General features: G+C 38.6%; 1 protein-coding gene and 1 long non-coding RNA gene across 2 annotated transcripts; one reads left to right on the plus strand and one right to left on the minus strand.

Moving 5' to 3' along the window:
• Window positions 1-987: 987 nt before the first annotated feature.
• On the minus strand, window positions 988-18,825 carry ern1 (endoplasmic reticulum to nucleus signaling 1). Its single transcript, XM_079253446.1, has 22 exons — window positions 18,628-18,825; window positions 12,928-13,048; window positions 11,016-11,049; window positions 10,755-10,827; window positions 10,512-10,584; window positions 9,641-9,763; window positions 8,756-8,857; window positions 8,406-8,667; window positions 7,918-7,996; window positions 7,044-7,203; window positions 6,532-6,647; window positions 6,241-6,435; window positions 5,688-5,952; window positions 5,510-5,600; window positions 5,220-5,409; window positions 4,843-4,942; window positions 4,542-4,741; window positions 4,213-4,360; window positions 3,701-3,828; window positions 3,232-3,355; window positions 2,396-2,463; window positions 988-2,300 (listed from the first exon to the last, which is right to left on the minus strand). Exons 1-22 carry the CDS (start codon window positions 18,688-18,690, stop codon window positions 1,764-1,766), a joined length of 3,252 nt encoding a protein of 1,083 aa, XP_079109572.1. The 5' UTR covers window positions 18,691-18,825; the 3' UTR covers window positions 988-1,763.
• Window positions 18,826-19,017: 192 nt separating this feature from the next.
• Window positions 19,018-19,831, plus strand: LOC306765174. The gene is made up of 4 exons (XR_013771555.1): window positions 19,018-19,198; window positions 19,287-19,361; window positions 19,545-19,590; window positions 19,713-19,831. It is a non-coding gene; the product is annotated as an uncharacterized lncRNA (long non-coding RNA).
• Window positions 19,832-20,394: the final 563 nt, after the last annotated feature.

A 20,394-nucleotide genomic window follows, 5' to 3' on the forward strand; every position in this document is an offset into this window, starting at 1 on the left:
TTACACACAGACACACACCCACACCCCTGTCCATATACCGGTTGCTGCTCTGTTTGTGGTTATTCATGGTTTCTCCGCATTGCATGACTATTGTGCTTCCTTTTAAGTTTTAGATACTTGGTGATTCTCTAAAGGTGTAAAAGATGTTTATTTTATCTATTGAGAAGGCGTGACAGTTGCGGTGGCTTGTTTTCTACCTTTTAATTAAGTTTTTCAGCAAAGCTAAATAAAACTTTGACCAATGTGAAACAATGATGAATCAACAGAGACTTAAAATACTATCTGCCCCTGGGCTTGACCAGTAATGGTCAAGTAATAGTCAATGGTGGTTAATGAAGAGAGATCACAGTTTGTTGCATGAATCAAAATATTATCATCTGATATTATGAAGTCAAACAAGTTACAATCTCACTTGGGGACTTTTCATCCTGAACACAAAGGAAAGCCTGTTGGTGCATTTAGAAATAAAGTAAAAATAGAAATAAATAGAAAAATAGAAATAAATAAACCCCTCAGCATCTGTCTCATTGAAAAATCAGCTAACCTGAAGTAGTTTGCACAGATACCTGGTTTAAACCATTTCCCAGCAGAAGAAGGTTAACTACACTGAAGCTAATGAATTTTGAAGTGGAATGAGATCCATCTTGAAAACACAATAGCCAATATGCATCTCTTATGAATGTGTGTGTGTGGTGCTGAAACAGGAACATTATGTTAATAAAGAACCTAAAAAAATGTTTAAAAACAACAACAACAACAAAAAACCCCAGAATTTATAAGATCGAGCAAAGGGCACATATACTAGTCTTATGTAACCAAAGTGAACAATAGCTGGATTAGCCAGACATTACCGACTGAAGCAGGTAAAAATATTTATGAAAAAAAAAAAAGGAGTTTGTCACGGTCATCAGCAGAAGGTTCCCAATCCCTGCCGAAAAGGCTGAGATGCAGGAAAAAATTAACACAAAATATGAGTAGAAAAAGAATTATAGAATTTAATGTGCAATTCATTGACTTCACTTTGACACCTTTAAAAAGTTAATATACATGAGCATTCGGTGGCTTGACTTCTAAATTCATATTTCACTAAATAAACATGAAGATTAAATTACTGTGCTCAAATGCCACTGAACACCCTTTGGAGCGGTCAGCTCTCAAGTCAGCACAATAGTTTTGATTTACAAAAGAGAAATAGTCTAGCAGCATTAACTGGAATCAAGCACATTTAGCATAGTCTATTTTAAAGATCTGTACCAAACAGCACAGTGATGTTTCCATTAAAAAGGCACATGGGCCACATTAAGTGATTCATGATCCAAATTTTTGAATCAGTCTGTACAAAACTATGCTTACAGTATCTGTGCAACAAATAGACTCACTGAGAAATACACAACATTGCACAATAAAACTACTCAAGTGTTCCACAACATCTGCAAACTTTTCCCACAGCAAACACCAGACATTTTTGGATAAATGCTTTTTTTTTTGGACAAGATGTAATAAAATTCAAAGCATTTCTTAGCTCAGTTCAGCTACAAGGAAACACAACATCATCTGGCTGGCAATGAGGTTTCTCAGAAGAAACACTGGACAGACTTGTGTTGGGGATCATTTTAAAACAGGTCAGCAGAAGGCACTTTATTTAGCTGCTGCGCCCGGCAGCTGATCCCAGGCACTGCAGGCCTGGTCCTCACCCGCTCATGGCACAGCAACTTATCATTTCCCACTGTTTAAGGCATCTGTGCTGTGCTAACGGATTCAATTCACACAAGTTTCTTGTCCAGTGTAGGAGTATCAGACGGTGTGAGCACATTAGGCTGACAGGATTCTCTTTGCCTGAGAGGAACTGGAGGCAATTCTGTGGCAAATGTGGTGTTCAAGTCCATCTGTGTGGGCAGTGCAGGCTCTGCTGTTTGAACTGGAAACTGTGAAGATGCAGGCTCATCTGATGATGACAGCGCTGACTCAGCAGCTACTGTTGGACAGATCTGCACAGAGGGGGACGAATGTGAAGGTTCTTGGGGTTGTAACGAAGCTTGTGATGCATGTATTGGCAGGTGTTGAGAATGTGGTTCATTTTGTCTTTGTGGCCCATGAACAAACTGGGCGTGTGTCTTGGAAAGCTGCACTGCAAAAGAGTAATAAGGCAAGAATGGCCTCTCAGATGCACAGGTCCGCATGGCCAGATAGGTGTGCATCAGCAGGTGAGGAAAGCGGGACGTAAAATAGGAGACAAAGTCATCGGGGATGGAGCCCAGAGTCTCCTGCACCTCAGCAGGCAACTCTCTGTAATGATGTTTCTGTTGAGGCAGAATCAACAATGAATCTGACAGAAGGGTGGAACTTCAACTGAGCATAAAGTAGTTTGTTACAGAAAAAAAAAAACCACGATTACCTTGTTTCTCATGGCACGCAGCAGGTCTCTGACTGACCCACCCTTATACGAACGAAATTTCCGCAGATCTGCCAAATACAGATAAATAGAAAACCTGGTGAATTCACCCCAGAACAAAATCCCATCACATGCAAATATAGAATTACTAGACAGATCTTTAAATAAGGTTTTTTGCTTTGTTTTTTAATTTCAACTCAAATGACCAAGACAATAACAGAAAATGGTTATAGGATATTAAAGCAAATTTTTTTCAGTTTGATCCAATTTGATCCAAAATCTGATACATCTGACAGTCCTAAAGGCATGGTGTTTCTTCTGAAGTTAGAGAAGCTTTAGTACACATCTAGTCCATACAACCAACCCTATAAATACCATAGCTGCACAACAACGGCTTAAAATAAATCACATTTATTAGCCTGTATTTTCTTAAACTTGTGCCATTTTTGTTATTGTTCAACACATTAGTTGCAAAGTGTATTTATCATCATTGTGATGATGTCATGTTCAGTGGGTAGCACTGCTAACAGGAAATAGCAAGCCGTATGAAACAGTCACATACGCACTGCAATAGCTTCCGGTAACAGGATACATCAATTCAGCTATGACTAAACCTCCAAGTAACTTATACTCTGACATGAAATATAATCAGAAAGTGAGAGTAGCTGGTAATTTGGTATTTTTTGTTTATATATTTGAACAAAATCAGCATTGATAAAATAAAGAGTGGAGAACTAAGCGCCAGTGTTCGGGTGACACCAGAAGAAGAATAACTTTAATCAAAACATTAACAAGGAGCCTCTATTTCACCTGCTGTGAACTTTTAAAATCAATCTTACCTGTCTGAAGTGGTACAGTGATGTGCTCTCTCCAGTCGCTCTTGACAACAGCCCTTCCTCCTCTTTCTAGTTGTCTTACAATTGGTCCATCCAAAGGCTCCTTTTCTATTCTGTCACTCACATCCTGCAGATGACAACAAATAAAGTTTGTTCAATAAAATCTGTAGAAAAAAACTAACATTTTTTTTAGTCAAGGAGTATTTTGAAACAATAAAATAAGCAGTCAACATGTACATGCATTTTCCATATTAATATTTAAGAAAGATGGTTTTCACACAAACATCTGAAATAAAGAGATACTGTGATTGCTACTGCTTAAATTTCATTTAGGTACTTTGCATGGAAATTCACTATTCCCTGTACATCTCCTTGAATTTTTACAGGAGCTTGCCAAGATACTAAAAATGCAAACAGAATATGCAATATGCACAAGCTAGAAAAAGTAAAAAGAGTGACATCACTGACTAACCTGAAAAAACTGCAGCTCTTTCTCCAGACTCCAGAAGAAAGGGTGTTTAAGAACACTTTCAGCCGAAGGCCTGCTGTGGGGATCCATGCTCAACATCTGCTCTATTAGATCTCTGGCTACAATATCTCCTAATAAAAACACAAACATACTTGTTTTGACAAAGCGTTCTTGAACTGTGATCAAATTTTTTGGCATGCATTGATTAGAAAAACAAAGTTAACAGTGACATCAAAAAGTTGTTAAAAATCTAGTGTCCACGTGCCTCACTGTCTTGGCTATGTGGCTGTAGAGTGCAAAAACAGTCTCTGTGAGCCAATACATTTTTTGGAGCTATAACTTCTTGTGCAGATTTTTATTTTTCTTTCTGCAAAAGAAAACCCTGTAAATCTATTTTAAAACTGTATGAACGCAATCGACATCATGACACTGACTACGACACACCTTCTTGTAAGCTCATGGCAGTGATCAGAAAACCACTAAAAACAACTAAAACACTCAAGTTTAACGCTTACCGTGTTTGTCACTTTGCAAATAGTCAAGGCTGTACGTGCCCAGTAGAATATTTGCTTGCCTCTGCAGAGACTTGCCAAAGGGATGGCTTCCCTGGGACACCACGTAGTAGAAGACACAACCAGCAGAGAAGATGTCAACTGCGCAGGTCTAACAAAAGGAAAAGGAAAAAACCATGTCTGAAGTTATAAAATGCGCCAAACAGCAAAAAACATCAACATCATGTGGTTTGACGGCACTGTTTCAAAAGGTAATTTAATATTCCACTGAGTCGCCTGACAGCCAATAATATTTACAACCTTCCTTTGGTGCAACTTCATCATCAACTCACTGGGTTGTGTTTACAGTCCTCACTGAGAACCTCTGGAGCGATCCAGCCCTCAGTGCCTGGAACCCCAGACCTCCTACTGAAACTGTGGCGACCCACTGCAAGCTTTTTACATAGACCAAAGTCGGAAATCATCGCCCGGACCCGGCCATGGGCATTTGGCATGGACACCAGAATGTTGTGGGGTTTCAGGTCTCTGTGGACTGTGGAGAAAGACAATGTGGATGAGAACAGACACCTTAGCAAAAAATAACAACTAATGACAATAAAAATGTGAAACTATTTTAGATTTAGTGATAGATACCAATATTGAGAGAGTGCAGATGGGCCAGTCCTGACATGGTCTGCTGAAGAAGCATCACAGGTTCAAGTCCATGACGATTGAAATCCTTTCTTTCCACATACTAGGGAGGTAAAAAACAAAAACAAAAAAAGCTAATGTAGTACAAGAACAATAACAGATCTAAACTTACAGTTTTATTGAGTTTTTTTTTTGTAAGAAGCTGAAAAAGGAAAATGTTGAGAACTTAAACGACAATGAAATAAATGAATGAAACATTATAGAAACATTAAAATCTGCTTGTGATAATAAGAAAAAAAACATTTAAATTGTGCTGAAGAACAACACAGTATTAACTGAGCTTTTCAGACAACAAAAAGCATAAATAAGGTAATTACTACCTCCTGAAGAGAAGCAGCACACAGCTCGATGGCAATGTACTGGAACTGACGGTCCCTCTCAGTACAGAAGTATCGGATGACATTTGGATGCTCATCAGATTCCCTCAGCAGCTGGACCTCTCGGTCTGCAAAGCTGAAGCACTCTGGGAGGATTCTCTTCACTGCAACTGGACGGTTGTCAAACTGCCCCCTTGTGGGGAAACAGTGAAAATACAACGCTAATGTAGGAGACCACCTTTAGGGCCTGGAAAAACTTAACAGAGCAGAACCAAGATGACGGATTCTCTTACTTGTACACAATGGTTCCTTCAGCACCATGCCCCAAGACGTGTTTGGGATGGAAAGTTATGTTGCCCACTCTGACAATACTGGAGTCTTCCTCTGAGAAAATGCATTTAAAACAAACCAGGTTACAACAATTTAAAGGTTGAACAACATTTGGAGTAGACTTAATTTTATAGTGTGTACCTCCATCTTCGTGCTCATTGGTTAAGCTCCCCAGTTCTGACACAGACATATTGGAGTGGTTGGAGGCACGGGGGGTGACATTGGGGCTGCTGTGGTCTGAGCAATCTGAGCGAGTGCGGGCCACCTCCAGGTAGTCGCTGTCTGAAGCCAAGCCCAGGCCAACCTCTGCAGGGGAAAAGGGCTGCTGCCTCTGGAGCAGCTCCAGCCTCTCCTCCATCTGTCTCTGGAACTCCTGGTGCTGCAGCTGCTGCTGTTTATGCACACTCTGAGGTGAGACACGACAATGCATTGAGAGCTCCAAGAATAATTAAAACTTGTCTTTGTTTTTCCATCTATCCTGTGTGATCCACTTCCTTTATCTAAGGGTGGAAGGTAACCAAGTTCCTTTATTCAAGCACTATAGTGCATACAGCACTATACCAACACAGCCTCCAACCTTCAGATTTCTCTTCTGACTCTGTGTAATACGCTGCTGATTCTGCCACTATCAAATGATATGAACTTATAGTAAGTTAAAAAAAAAAAAAAAAAAAAAAAAAAAAATCAGACTTACTTTGGGGTAGATAATAACAAAGGCCAGCCAGCCAGCTAGGAGGAAAGTGGAGAAGATAATTGTGGCCATATCTTTGAGCATTGAATCAACGGGAGCCTCTGGACGCACAATGCGACCACCTGTCCCGGGTTCTTGGATGGATGTTTCAGGCACAGCTGAAGGTGGCCCATCATCCATACCGCTATCGTTGACCTTCTGCAACAAGGAGGCACAGGGGTACAAACATGAAAACGGCAAGAAAGTACAAGAAAAAAATCTGCGGTATCTTCAGACAAACAGATTCACACAAACCTCTTCAACTTTCTTGTCAGTAGTAGGTGGGATGACGTTGCCTTGGTTGCGAGGGAAGCTGTCGGGGAACTTCTCCAGAATCTTGGTGTGAGCTTCAGGGGGCGTTTCATGATGACCTAAAATGTCATCAAGAGACAACTTAAAAACAAAAATTGTCTAAATTCATCAAAATACTTGTTTTAGCTGTAAAATAAGGCATGTGATTTAGTCTTGTGTTAAAATAATAAAAGAATGTATAATGTTAGACAGAATATCCACAACTATATTCATCATCCAGCAGAGGGCATTCTGTATATTTTACTGAGATGGTGACAAACTGTTACATTAAACTACTTTCAGAAAAAAAACAAAAACAAAAAAAACCCTACAAAAATCATTCTGATATCAAATTTCAGCATCATAAGGCTTTAACTTTACTTTTCCTCACATCATGTAAGTATATAAACAAAAAAACAAAAAAGAAATTCATCAGTATAAGTACAGGACAATAAAATTATGAGCTGGTTTAGTACCAATGAGAAGCAGGTAGTTCCTCATATAGTTGATTCGGTTTTTCTCACTGAGAGCAGCATTGAATTTCACACTTGTGCTTGGTGTGATGACACACTCCTTGTCCTCTTCCATCTCCTGGCTATCAGGTCCTTCTAGCATGGGAAAGGTGCTGCCACGAGGCTAATGACACACAAACAACCTGCCATCAGACCTTTCATGATCTTACATAAGAGACCACTCAGAAAAATTAACCTTTTTTCAGGAAGTCAAGTGTGTGCAACAAAATGATCTGAGCTCAGGTACACTAAGACTGTATCCGAATGTCCACACTATTCTCTACATGGTGCTCTATATAGCGCTCACGCCATTTTTCTAGGGGTGTCCAAATATCATGCATCGATAGTCACTAGACAGGTCTAAAGACCATTGCATTGCGGACAAGAGCTCAAAGTGGCGCAAGTGACACAAACATCAAAGCAGGTTAAAGGAAAACTATAGATCATTCATTTAATATCCATATTTGTTGAATCAATATACAACAAATAAAAAATACATTATAAGAAAATAAACTTTTTTCACATTAGTTTCGATTGGATTTGGAACGATGCGTGGTGGTTGCTGAGGTAACAGGTGGTAGCCACGTGGTCTGCAACGTGGAGAAAATAGCCAGTTCTGTGTCCGAATCGCCAAGAGAACGAGTGTACTATATAGTCTGCTATATAGTGTAGCCCCATGTAGTAAATGAGGGCTTAGGAATAGTGTGAACAGTCAGACAAATTCCTTTGCAACACTGGGAACTCCTACAAATGTAGGGTAGCTTTAGGGACATGCAGCATGCAGATACTAGGTTAAGAAACTGATCCCAGAATAATACAAATAAAAGACAGCACTCACCACAACAGTAACTCCATCATGCACCAGAGAGGGAGATGCATACAGGCTTGTGGAATATTTGCCTACATATAAAGTAGCCCTGAAGGGGAAAAAAATGTAAAATACATATTACTACTTTATTTTACACAAGCAGACGATGCAATATAAAATTTAAAAAAAAAATGCAACACAGTGAAACTAGAGCAGAAACCAGCCATGTTGCAACCACTTGTTTGACAGGTCATGTCTTGACCCTGCTTAAATATTAAACTATCTGAATAAAAGTTAAATTCCCTCCCAAGATTTGATTTATGGGTACAAAATGCTCTAACATGTTTAAGACAGCTCTTGGGCAAGACTTTTGTCTTTGGATGATGATTAGGAACATAACAGAGTACAAAAAACCAAACCTATCTGTCTGCAAATTGTTATAAAAAAATAAAAGTTCTTGCACAGAGACAATTTAATGCAACATCTTCCTAGAAATATGGCATAAAAAAGGGAATTACATGAATTTGTTCTTGGGCTTCTTCTCCTTTGGAAAAGGATATTTCCACTGAGTGATGCGGCCAACCTCTCCAGACATGAAGGTGAGGTACCGCAGGGTTTCCACAGCCACATTAGTATGTGGAACTTTGCGGAGACCCTCACGCTGCCAGATATACATCGCCACCACTGGAGAGTTGTAGTTCTGGACCCATTGAACGTCACCAGTTTCGCTGTCTACAGTCACCACAAGTCCGTCACCATTGGACACAAAATGAGCCATCTCTGTGGAGCGACAACAAGCACGTAAGCGATGGGCCCTACGTATTGACAAGTAAAGATACAACAGAGTCAACAGGTTCAAGAATCTTACTATATTTGGTGTCATCATCAGGAAGGGTGGAGGCGTAGTCTGAGTAGGTGGCATTCCAGCGCAGCTCTCTGCTCTTGGTGTCATACATGGTGATGGTGTACTCTAACAGGGACAGTGACAACACAAAGAGGAATATGCATTTGCAAGGGCTTACTTATGTAACCATCACAAAAGCAACGGTTTGAGTGTCAATATCTGGTTATAACTAACACGTAAAATGGTGTCGAATGTTCTTCCAAATAATGAATCCGTGAAACAAAATCCAGCTGATATGCAGTCAAGTGACAAAGTAAACTTTGACTTAACACCATCTTTTCAAATCATAGAGGGTATTCAGTGTCCGCAGTTCTTATACTCTGAGAAACTTGTCTCCAATAACAGTAGAGCTACCTCAGTGTTTTAAATCTACAAGGCCAGATCAGGGGGTTGGTGGTCTTGTTGAGACAAGGTGGGAGATTAGATGAGTTAGATTAGCAGAAGGTAAATAATGGTTTAACAACAGTGTGAAGTTAAACTATTCAAGACAAATAAGATTTGTGGTTATCCAGATTAAATTAACTGAATGTTATAGGCCAGGGGTCTCCAACTGCGGTCCTCGTGAGCTACTATCCTGCAGCTTTTAGTGTTTACCTGCTGTGGCACACCCGAACCAAATCAATGGCTTATTAAAAGGCAGGTGCAGAAGATAGATGCTGGGGAACCGTTTCATTTGAATAAAGTAGGTTGTGCCAGTAAACCACTAAATCCTGCAGGATGGTAGCTCATGAAGACCAGAGTTGAGACCCCCAACATAGGCTGTTATGTAAACAGTGCTAACTAGGAGACAGAAAAAAAAAATCATGCTCTACAGCTAATCCAGTGCGGTTGTGTTTGTTATGTTTTTACCTGTGCGTCCGAGGTAGAGAAGAGACGAAGAGGGACACAGCATCTCAGCGAAGGAGGAAGTCAGAGTCTGCTGTTTCTCACCAGTCAACAGGTCAACCACATACCACAAGTCTTGCTTCTTCCCTGGACATGCGCAAAGAAAACTGTTCACCAAAACTGCAACTCATGCATTTAAACTGTACATGCAAAAAAAACAAAAACAAAAAAAAAACCAAATCTACATAAAAGCGCATATTTGCATTATTTTTAATAAATGTGTGACAAGAGACAGCAACACAGTCGCACTGGAATACTTGTAATAGCCAAACTAGCAATTACATGCAATACGTGCAAGTGAAAATATGTTACGTGATATGAAGGCATGTAACTAACAAAACTGCATGTAAGCATTATAATCCAATGACTTGTACTTAACTTCTTACATTTAATATAGTTGTATGTTATCAACATTGAAGTGTAACTGAAATAAGTTTGCTACAGACAAGTACAAAAACCACAAAAAAAAAAAAAAAAGAAAGGGACCAGTTTGATTCAGTAAAACTACATTTTGAGAAGGAAGAAAAAACTGGACTGATAATGACTGTGGGAAGGCAAATGTCAACTGCCTCCCTTTCAAACAATGCCATAGTCAGTACCTGTCCTGCATTAAAAGTACTAAATTCAAAAGAGCATAGATGAAGATATTCATTGAATGGAATAGAAAGACTGAAAGATAAGTATGTATCCTGTTTTAGCCAGAAAACAGCAGCTCATTAAAGCAAGGTGATGAACATGGACAATAACTGCATGCTTGTAAATATGGAAACTCACAAGTTCAGCCTCACTGATAAAAATGTTCCAACGCAAAAATATATTTATGAGTGAAACCTACCCATGTAAAGGACTCCATCAGAGCTGCGGCAGGGGGAGGCCTGGACCAACTCAGGGATAGTAAACGGTAATTTCTGTTAGAGCAAAATCATGAATAAACACCAGATTATCAGATACGCCATGTATGAACAGCAGCTGCAAGTCTATTATGATTACGAATTTTCTATAGAAGGAGGAACTGAGAAGCATGTCTCTGTAAAGATGGAAGATTACAACTTTTATAAATAAAGTTATTTCCTCTTACTGTGAGGCCTTCGCTGTTCTTTCCTCCCAGAGAGTACAAGCTGCCATCATTGGGGTCAGGCAGAAATGCAGGCCTGGTGGGAAGATAAGAAGAGACAAAAGACTTGTAAAACACGATCATACAAGCTACCAGTTCAAGTAACGGACACATCAAGTTCAGCAAGGTACCATAAAAGTTTGCATATGCGTTCTTTTGTTACATACAGGAGCTGTAACTGAAAATGTGTGTGTACCGGTGAGAAAATAACTCTGGGATACATACTCAGCTACATGTGTGGGGACCTGAAGAACTGGATCTGGGAGGAGGAAAATAGAGACAAGATGCTAGTCAGGACTGACAAGATTATCATCCAACAAAGGAAAGCATGGCCGGTAGCTGCTGGGTAAGAGAATGACATGAACTCCGGTGACATTCAACCGTAGAGGACACAAAGTCCAAATGAATTTTGATTCCCCACGTGGCAAACATGAAAGGCAAACACTTAAATTATCAACAGAATTCTGTAAGTAAAGCTAGCATGAAACATTAAGGATGGGAACATTAAAAAATGTTTGATGGGATCACAGTAGATTAAATCCTACAAAATATAGTGAAAAAGTTGAACTTTTTGAGATAGTACACATCTATCTGATACACTAATGAAAATGGTCAAATCAGCTCTGAATTTTTAATCTTCCAGTGTCTTCTCAAGGTGAGGGCTCCCACACTTTAGATCAGTTAGCTTAGTTAGATACACATGTTCAAAGAATACAATTTTCCCTACAATCAATATAGTAATCTAGCATATAATACACATTTGTTTAATGATAAAATTAAGACTAATCTAAGATTCTGTCCTCAAATAATCCATTTCTTCTTTGACAAGGTTATTTTTGTTGTTATGTTATTATTATTATCTTTTTAGTGGATGACTAAACCAATCATCTACTAAAAACTTGAGTTTCTGTTGCTACTAGATAAACACACGCCACCTAACTGTGTGAACAAAGTAGGTGTGGAGCAGGTGCAGCCCGAAGGAGTCAACAATAGAAGGGTTAGTTGTGGGATAATCTAAAGGTGTTAAATGTCCGTTGTATCCAATAAACATTGGTTTTCAGGAGACGGTGTTGCGAAAACAATGTTTTTATATGCTGCATATATAAGCATGATAAACCTGACTGGCTATGATATAAATACAGGTTTTGTAAAACCAACAGTGACACAAGTAAACAGTGAGAGGAGATACTTGTGATTACAGTACTGTTCAACAATGGTCAAGGTAAAATATTTCAGCTTCTCTCCCATGTGGGCGTTTGGTTGACGGACTGAAGCACAACAACAGGTGTGTGCAGAGCCTGGTACAGAACTACTGAAAATTTATATTCAGTAGCTGTTCCAGGAAAACAGATGACGCGGGGGAAGCAGCCTCGGCCTCAGACTTAGTGATTTGGGTACTGAGAGGTTTCAAGTAGGCCTTAGAATTTAAATCAAAAGCAAATGATACTTAAATAAGACATAAACTCTCTGTCTGAAACAGGTTTTATTAAAGCTCCACTGCATCTCGCCAGCAACTTCGCTGAACACCCTCAAATATTTTGACTTCTCCAAAACAAGCTTTTCTAGTCTCCTTTATCTAATGTAATTCTCAAGTGTGTAGCGCATTCACACAGAAACCGCAGTACATGCTGTGTGCAGGTGACATCGGACCCACTCTGACCCTGATTACAAGCTATATTTGCCCCTCGCTCGGTTAATAATTACCCAGTTTCGTGCCTAAGAGAACCTCACTCAGCACTCTCTAAGTATGGCGGAAACACGTGCTTTAATTATAGAAAACATCACTTATAATAAACATTCTTATTACAAATAAATACATACAAAAAGGTAACATCAGTTTTTTTCCTTTATCAAGACAATTGTTGACTAAAATTACAAACCAGTTATAATTACGTGATTGCAACCTTAATTCTTATTAGAAAATAAAATATTAATAACTTGTTAACTTGTATTAATAAAAATATTAATAACTATTGTTTAAACTTAGTGAGGATATCACCATTAAAATTCTATTAAAGTAAACACCACTACTACTACCACTACTACTACAACAAATATTTATCATGATGATAACAACAACAACAATAATAATAATAATAATATTTACAAACACTTGACCGTGGAAATCATCTCTTACCTTCTTTCAGAGTCCATTTGATAGAGCCAGATTTCTTGCTGACAGCATGCAAGTTTCCATCCAAGGTGGACACAAACAGCAAGCTTTCAGGAAGGGAAACTGTGCTAGCACTGCAAATCCCCTACAGAAACACCACACACACACACACACACACACACACAAATGTAATGAAAATGTATTTAACATAATTACATATTTAACTTAAAAATCCATCACTGACAAGCAAAGGTGAGTAGACAAGCATTATCCTTCTTAAATCCACAGGTTAGGTGAGAACATGTGCAAGAACAAAGTCTTAGGTCACTAAACATTCAGTTATTACTATCCAAACAGACCTGGAGCAAATATTATTAAAATGAGGAAATAGTCACATAGTAAGATAATGCAGGATGTTAATGCTTGGGTGGGGCAGCTGCCTGGTGGAGGAATGCTTTCCTTCATGTCAATACTAAAATGAACAAGCAATAATGAAGCTGGCAGACTTGGTGACTAGGAGCAGGGAACTGGATGAACATTTAGGTGTTATTAAAATGTTATGTTATGGCAGATTATATGAAGTAAAATCCAGTCAAGGTGTGGACTGACGGGGAGGAGAGCGCATAAGGCTGGGCCCATGTGAGCTCAGCTCTATATTAGTCTTACTGCATGAGTAAACTTTACTGGAAAGAAATATATTTTACTCATCTAAACAGACAAACACTGGAGGCATGATACATTAAGGTTGCTGGGATCATGGTTCAGTGTGTTTTTGGTAGAACATGAGAAAAATCATTTATGCCATGCAAATTTGGAACATATTAAAATTTAATTGACATTGATGGTACTCTTGCTACCGGAAACCTGCACAGCTGAGGCAACTTTCCTGCTGATCCACAGCTGTATTGATCAACATCATAGGCTAATCCCACAAAACAAGTCCCTTGTGACGATGTAAATGGCTTCCATATACAATGCTGTTCACACACTTAAAATGACATACACACTCCCTGAGCATTTAGATGCGTTTGGGAAAACACAAATGGAGGCTGGAAAGCTGAAATGCTCTTAAGCCAAACACAAACAAACCATCACAGCTAATAAGTAAAGCCTGTGTGTTTGTTTGGAGAGGAAATAAAAGCAGCACCATCGAGTCCCTGTTGGTCACACTGCTTGCATGTCAAGCACAACTGGTACTGGTCTTATTTTTAAAACATTAACAGAATAAAATGGTTACACTGCATTATCATGTTTTTAAAAAAAAAACAAAAAAACAACACTTTATTTATTTTTAAAACAGGAAAACTACAGCTGACTTATTCGCAAAGACTGAATCGCCATTTTGTGATTGGTTGATTGAGTTGAATGGTTAAGAAAATAATGTTTATCATACAGCAGATGTAGTCAACAGGATTAAAACACACTACAATATTTTCACCAATAACATCCTATAACTTTGGTTCATTTTTTTTTCTCCAAAAATCCATTTTGCAATAGATTGAGTGAAAAAAGTGCTTAAATTTTCTCTGCACAGATGAATTGTGGGCTGACATGCCATGTGGACACAATTCTATCCCAAACCTTTTACTCCTACTCAGATATATAGGGGCCAAGAACAGACATGGGAATTAACAATTTGGATCAGTCTAGAAAATGAGAGAATGTGACAAAGCAAAAGCAAACTGCTGACAGTTTTCTGAACAAAATGGAAAATGCAAAGAAGTAAAACTAAAAGAAGATGCAGCAAATCCAGTGAAAACAACAGAACCTATGGCTGCAGCATAGCTATCTGACCCCATGACTTGTCTTATGCCAGAATTAACAACACTGGGGGTGATGTGTGCACCAGTCATCCACAATGGAATGCTACAAACTCTTGATTAGCAAGCTCTGGACATCTTATGGTTTTTGGCAGAAACAGGGAGGAAGAAGTCCAGAGGAGGAGTTAAAGAGCTATGACTGCTGAGCAATCAAAGAAAACTGCACATTCAATGTGATCAGCCTATTGAAACAAAAATAGATAAAAGAAAAGTAAAATGTTCTACATTAGCTCCTTGACATTTTATGCACTTACTGTAAGCATTACCCAACCATTTGTCCCAGTCATAATACAATAGGTTTGTGCAAGATAGTTGAAAATAAGATATTTTTCAAAAATCAGAAAAGCTAAGGCAGGCCATTTTTACACAATTATAGTGATATTATTGATCAGCACAGGTTACTTCTCCACTTTAGCTCCTTTATGGTGGTGCAAACAGCATATACCAATTTATTAGTTTAAAATTACTATTGTATTTTGCTTAGCAATTGGACACTTTGGGATGTAAGTGGATTCAGAAACCAGACATAAAACACCAGAGCTATAGAGGCAGGTCTGTGTTAGTGACATGGAAAGAAAATGCACCACTATCAGAGTCACTCAGGATGTCCGTCTAAAGTTAGGCAGTTAGAATTTCCCCTGACACCATGTCAGTGACCAGCGCTCGGCAGTCCAAACAGTCATTTTGTAATTTCCACTTCTTTCTCTCTTTGTGTTAAACATCTAACAGTCGGGGGAAAATTTTGCATATTACTACCCTGAAAGTTTAATCCTATTTGCAGACAGAAACTAGATCCTTCAAAATTTGCCTAAGGATCCCCTGCTGTAATCTCACACATCATAGACAGACGTCTGTGTCAATAATGTGCACCTGCAACTGTTCCCACTGGGCTCCAAACTCACAAGCATCACACCAGTATGTTTGGAGAATCATAACTAACTTGGTTTTGGGCCCCTTATAACCTCTAGCAGCACTCTTTGTTTCACAAACAAATTACTCTCCAACATCTGCTAGCCTCTCGGTTTTGCACAGACACTGACATTCAACAACTAGTGAATATGCTAAAGCATTATGCTCCAGGGACATCTGTTTTAGAGTATTTGGCAGGTCACACTAAATGTGGGTGTGACTTACAAAAGTATACCTCTAAAAAAATAAAATGTTGGTGTATTCTCAACCATTTCCTCATTCTGTGTTACACAGAAATGTTATTGCATAAGAGAGTTGCATAATACTACAGAACTGGACGAAACCAAATCCTTTACAGTTTCTAAGATCTTAATTCTCCCTTCTGCAATGAGGCCAGATATACCTTAGCCACAGACTATGATATTTATGCTATCACTGGCAGGTCAATGGAGTGTCTCTCTGCCTCACAGCCTGCTGCTTGGCAACAACTTGAACACAGACTGCCTGACATTAGCCAGATTGGTATGAAAACGTTTGTCAAAATATCAGGAAATCTCTATTAACAATAGGACCTGATGTCAGGAAAAATATATCTTGTAGACTGGAATCTGCAGTAAATTACCAGTTTTAGACGTGCAGCAGTATGTCTACAGCAGTTAGCAAAACATTTTCAGCTTGCCAGGGTGCAGGCAAAAACCAACACAGGAACCAAGAAAAAAAAAAAAAAAAAGCATTATCACACATCTGTTGACTTGACATGGGAAGTGCTGTGAAGGCTTCAAGCAATCAAAAGGAACATGATGAAGCACCTGCACTAACAGCCTGAAAGCACGTGAAGTTTGTCTTTGCACAACGAAAGGCACAAGGATATAATGATACTACAAACCAACAAGTGATAAACTATGGCATAGGGAGGTAAATGTTCAAAAGCCACATTTCACATTTTTTATTTTAATAGACTGCTTGGTAATAAAACTAACTGAACATAGGACCCCTGCACAGATGCTAAAAGCTCCCACTGCAGTTAGCCTGGCCACCCACACTTTCTGCCTACTTTCCTGTCTCAAGCAACTTGTGCCAAATTAATACTTTTTGAACTTTACTGTAACAGTATTAAAATAGATTAACTTTTCAGACGATAACATCTCTATAAAAGTACTCTCTGGAGAAGGATGAGGAGAGAAGGATGTCTCTTGTTGGCCATGTTCAGCCACACTCAGAGCCAGGCAAGATACTGTACAATCACAGTCTTTTTAAAAGGATAAATCTGAACTAACTTTCAGGAAAGACCATTTACTAATTGCATTTAAAGTATTACTGTTTAAGTGTTGTTGTAAACAGCCTGCAGATGTGTACAGTGAGGCATGAACAAAGTGTAAGAAGCAACACTTAAAAAAAAAAAAAAAAAAAGATATGAATGGAAGCTGATAAGCACTATCATGTCAGATACATCATGCTTTCAAGGGTAAATCAAGTGACCTTACACACAGCTACACTGTTAAGAAGCCACAGTGAAAATAAACCCACAATGAGCACTTCTTGTGTAGATATGATATATGTAACTTTTACTTATGCACCCAAGTCAGAATCTATAGTTAGCCTATCATTTGTCACCCCCACTACAGCCCTAGACTTTCTAATAGGCTAAGGGAGGAACCTGAGACATGATAGGGGATTATAAGCCCACTTTAATCTTCTTCTTAGCTGAAGTGGCTTACTTATTTAGCAGCAAATGGTTTCCTTCTCGGATCTTTCTGCAGTTCTGGTCCACTTTAAAGAAGTTTCTTTTCCTCAGTTATCACAATTACATAGTTGTTAGCGTTTAAATGCACTACTTCGAAGGCAGCTCATCATGCTGCATTTTGGTAATGATTATTTGAAAGTGGCCTGATGCATGATAATACCAACCAAACCACAAAGATTAATTATAGGTAATAATGATATTCTTCAATGAGGAGCTTCTGAAATTCGTAGTAACACACAACAAACAGCAGATACAAATAGCTCAGGAGAAAAATTGTTAAAAATACAAATGACAATGAAATATTCTGGTACAAAATCTTTCAAGCTTTACCTTAACATAGACAACAGATGAATTTAATTAAGGGGCTACGTTTAGAGACAGATGTAAGTGTGTCTGGTGCTTAAAGAGTGTTAACCCACAGACATACACACATGTAGAGGAAGAACAACAACAACACCTCTGATCACCACCATACGCATGTCACCTTCACCACATGGGTAGCTTTTAACAACACAGATGCCAACATGTATGCAATGTTAAGTTCCTAAACATGCTAGTTTTTGATGATATGTAGTCAGATTATGTTAATTATTTTCAGTGAAGTTAAAACATTATTTCTAATACTGCTGAGCTAGCATTGTCAGCAAAATTATCACAACTAACCAGACAAACTTCCATCTCAAGTTATTGTTTTTAACAGCCTTTAAAAGCTGTGATCCTGTCATTTCTAAACAGCACAGGGTCACACGCTTTAACTAAAAGTTATCTCAATGTGTGACCTTATCTGAAAATACAGTCTATTTAGCTGAATTCTTGGTAGCAGCTACCATAAAGCATGAGACAAATATGATAAAGCATGAATTAAGAGACGAAATCTCAGCAGTATCGCGATGATGAAGTCTGCATGGTTACAGAAATCTGGTTAAACTGCCTGAAATACGGGTTTCATATGTTTTTTTTAAAAATATGACAAATTATAATAAAGCTATCTAACATGACATGAATGTGTCACTAAAGTTAAAATCTTGTCTAAATGACTTTTAGCCAGCTAGCTAACGTTTGTGTTAGCTAGCTGCTGTCAAGTCAACACGCAGCGTTAAAAAAGGATGGGTTCACTAAATGACACACTCTGTTGTGTTTACGGGATTCTAGGCAGTAAAATAATCAGCCATTATTAGGTTTAATGTGTAGTTTTATGGGTAAATGCGAGCTAACTTTGTGTGATATAGTGTATCTTTCCAGCACCCTTACCTTAGGTGGGAGAGCAGCGTAGCAAAGCAGCGTTAGGAAGCAGCACACCAGAGTCCAGTCCATTCTCAGGTCTTAAACCGGGATAGAGGCTCGCTTAGTTACTGACTACATAGAAAATATGATTTGGCTTACTAGCAGATGTTTCGAAATGTTTGATTAATGTTGCAACGTCAGACTGTAAGCCAGCAAGAGTGGGTGAAATGCTGCCTCTTCCTGAAATGAACACTACGGGGGTTGGACTTTGGGATTCATATCCACGCGAGTGGAGGAGGGGGAACGTGGGGACACTTCGAGCCAATGACAGGGAAGCCCACGGACAGCGGATGTGGTATAAAATACATCCGGGAGACATTTTACTATTCGATCGCCCACTTCTGAGAGAGCGTGTCTTCAGCCAGGTCGCAAAGACGCGGAAATGTACATAGCAAGTTATTTGCAGATGTATGTTCTTAGTGATTATGATCATACGTGATGTTGACTTAAAAACACACACCAGTCAGGGAAGTTTGAAGGCTGTAGCTACCCGTAGCTGCAGCATCGTGGCTAGGCCGCATCAGAAATCAACATGAAGGTAAGACGGTTAAAGGTTCTTGTCTACATTATCAAATGAACAAATTCAATAAATCTCTCATATTTATTAAACTAAATTATCTCCACAGCTGGTAGCTTGAAGCGGACGCCTGATTCTTTGGGTCGCTGCGTGGCCGACTTGTGTCACACGTGGTCTACAAAAGGTGCGTTTTAAAAAACACGTGGGGAGGATTGATCTTGGGTCCATAAATGATGATTCTTTTTGTGCGTTAGACTTCTGATATAAACATGAAGTCAACATTTGATCTGACATGATCTGCCAGCACTAGTCTGTAGTCTGTTTTAGTGACGTCGCTTTATTCAGACTGCTTGCTTTTTCAACGCAGGAACTGGACGAGCTGTGGGTTAATAAGTGGAGAAGCAGCGTAATAGGTTTGTTGTTCTTTTTTTGTTGTTCTTGGGAATGATTATCATATTTGACACTGTAAATTTGAAATGAGCCACATGATAAATCATTTGACAAGTGATGTAATGAACTGTTTAAATTTCCTCAGGTATTGGACTGGGTGCTTCCAGAAATGGACAGCGAGGTGAAACTTCAATCAACATTGAACCAACGCCCCCCTCCATCCACTATTTCATTTTGTTTTTAAATTAAATAAAATAAGGTCCATATTCTCTGTGTGTGAATTAAATTTTTTGTGCACTTGTTGAACTGGAATGGCCTTTTTCCCTGGCCATTCACACTGGTCAACAAAAGTGCCAGATTACATGAGTCTTGTTATAACTGGAGTTTCTTGGCATTTCCACCAAGTCTCTCTTTTAAAGCAAGACACATAACTAAATTAAGTAATTTAAATTTGAATAAGCAGAACTTTGTGGATGCTATTTATATAAAAAAAAAAAATAAAATTACAGCTTAGACACTGGCAGCCTAAAACTGCCCCATCCCAAACTGTGAAATGCTTAAACTTTTGAATTTTTTAGTGTTTTTCAGTTAATTGATATTTCTATAAAAATTACTTTATAAAATATATTTTCCAAACTTTCCCAATTATATTTAAATTAATTTATAAACATCTGTGTGACATTGCCACGTATAAAACTACTGATGTTCATCCCTATTTTTTCTTTTTCTTTTTTTGAGGTTGCTTACTTGAGTACCATAGTTGTTTCTAACAAAGGTTTAAAAAAAAAAATCTGTTTCAATACAATTGCATAATCTGCAGCTCCCCA

The sequence above is a fragment of the Telmatherina bonti genome, assembly GCF_933228915.1.
Source record: "Telmatherina bonti genome assembly, chromosome: 14".
NCBI classification, from domain to species: Eukaryota; Metazoa; Chordata; class Actinopteri; order Atheriniformes; family Telmatherinidae; genus Telmatherina; species Telmatherina bonti.